A 2,008-nucleotide genomic window follows, 5' to 3' on the forward strand; every position below is an offset into this window, starting at 1 on the left:
GCCCCCATCTCCCAAGAGCTCCTGAGCAGGCTGCCTCATCCCAACCCCAGCTGGTGGCACAGCAGAGCTTCCAAGGACACTGTGCTCCTACAGGTCTTTCCAGTGTCTGAAGGGGGCTACAAGGATGCTGGAGAGGGACCTTCATCAGGGACTGGAGTGATAGGACAAGGGGTGATGGGTTCAAACTGGAACAGGGGAAGCTCAGGTTAGATATAATGAAGAAGTCCTTTACTATGAGGGTGCTGAGGCGCTGGCACAGGGTGCCCAGAGAGGTGGGGAATGCCCCGTCCCTGGCAGTGTTCAAGGCCAGGTTGGACCCTTGGGAAACATGCTCTAGTGTGAGTTGTCCCTGCCCACACTTCAGCCCTGGGGTGATCTTAAGGTCCTTTCCAACCCAAACCATTCTATGATTCTATGACAAAAGCAGATGGCCAGCAAGAGATACTCAAGAAAGCCCTGGGGAGAGAAGCACTGTGCTCCCAACCCTTCTAAAGACAGTAGAGAATCCACACAAGCACTGCCTAAGGTGGACGCCAAGTTGGGAATCTGGTGGCTCACAAAAACCTTTTAAGCTTTCTAAAAAGCCTGGGTGAGGAGAAAGAGTGCAGAGACCTTGAGGAGGAGGAGTCGGGAGGTGGTACCTGGGTAGGAGTAGGTTCCGTCGTCTGGATCTGGAAGTTCTGGGAGGGTTTTTGGGGGACGGTGGGGAGCGTGGCAGAGGCGGCCTGGACCACACGCAGGGCCTGCTGCGGGATCTGCACCACCTGTGGCTCCTGCTTGGGCTGCACCACTTGTACCTGCTGCACCACGGCCGGCTGGCCGGAGCCCTGGCTCTGCACGATCAGCAGGTTGTTGCCCGCCTGGATGATGTTCTCCGCCGTGGTCTCTATCAACACCGTCTCCACCTGCTCGGCCACGGCCACCGTGGTGGGCTGGGTGGGTGACATGGCTTTCTTCCGGGGCTTTTTGGTGGGTTTTGAGGAGCTCTCTGCCAGGAGCTGAGCCTGGGCGCCCGGCTCAGCAGCGTTCACCAGGTTGTTCACGGGCAGGGTCAGAGTCACGTTGCTGCCACCACTCAACTTGACCACGCTGCTGGTGCCCTGCACTGGGGAAGCTCCCCGCTTCTGCACCGGAGCTGGTTTGATGGGCACGGGCTTGTGAGAGGAAGAGGAAGGCGTGAGGATGGCTTGATTCGTGCCTGGAATAATCTGGATCTGGTTGGGCTGGACCTGGATGGTCTGTCCCCCCGTGGCCTGGATCTGGGGCACTGCCTGGTACTGGATGTTGGTGGTGGACGAGCGGGTCCCCTTGTTGATGACAGTTGGGTTCTGGATGGCAAAAACCAGCTGCCCCCCAGGGTAGGAGGTGCTGACCTGAGAGCCCTGGATCTGGAAGACGTTCCCTTTCGACGACAGGATCCCAAAGCTGTTCTTACCGGAGCCCAGGGGGAGCGGAGCAGGTTTGATGGGGACGAGCTTGCGCGGCGCTGGCTGAGGAGGGGCAGGAGGAGTCACGACGGCTTCTGCTGCAGGGGGACCGATTTTGCTACATGTCGCTGCGAGGAGGGCGAGAGGAGATGGTTGGGAGTCCTGGGGAGCAAAGGAGGAGATGGGCACGTTAGAGACAGGGACTCGTGCTGGAGATCCAGCCAGCGGGGGAAAAACGATCCAGTCCATGCCAATGAGACACCCCTTGGTGAGGGAGCTGCTTAATTACCCCACACACATGTGCCTTAAAGAACCCCCTCGTGCTGCTTTCAGCCATCAGGATGGTGACCACCTTCTACTCGTGTGCCCACGTTCTTACAGCCTCCACAAAGCTGCAAGTACCCTGCAATGATGCTGGTATCATCCCCCGGGAGTGTCCCAGGCAGTTTGAACTCCAAGACCAGCTTGGAACAACACTCCAGAAGAGCTGGGAAGAAGCCCAGAGCGCAGCTCCCAGCCTGTCCTGCAACCAGCCCTCCTGCTGGCACTGCAATGCCGGCTGCGGTGGAGGCAGGGGGGGG

The 2,008-nt window shown here is 59.0% G+C and overlaps 1 protein-coding gene across 1 annotated transcript in view; it reads right to left on the reverse strand.

The window, feature by feature from the left end:
* The window catches only part of SP2 (Sp2 transcription factor), a gene marked incomplete at both ends in the record, with an annotated part of 2,442 nt that overhangs the window by 276 nt on the left and 158 nt on the right, over positions 1-2,008 (reverse strand). Inside the window, 1 exon segment of the mRNA XM_010024186.1 lies at positions 642-1,614. Within this exon segment, the coding sequence (XP_010022488.1) occupies positions 642-1,614 (973 nt within the window).

This window comes from Nestor notabilis, unplaced genomic scaffold (genome assembly GCF_000696875.1).
Source record: "Nestor notabilis isolate BGI_N333 unplaced genomic scaffold, ASM69687v1 scaffold24141, whole genome shotgun sequence".
In the NCBI taxonomy this organism is placed as follows: domain Eukaryota; kingdom Metazoa; phylum Chordata; class Aves; order Psittaciformes; family Psittacidae; genus Nestor; species Nestor notabilis.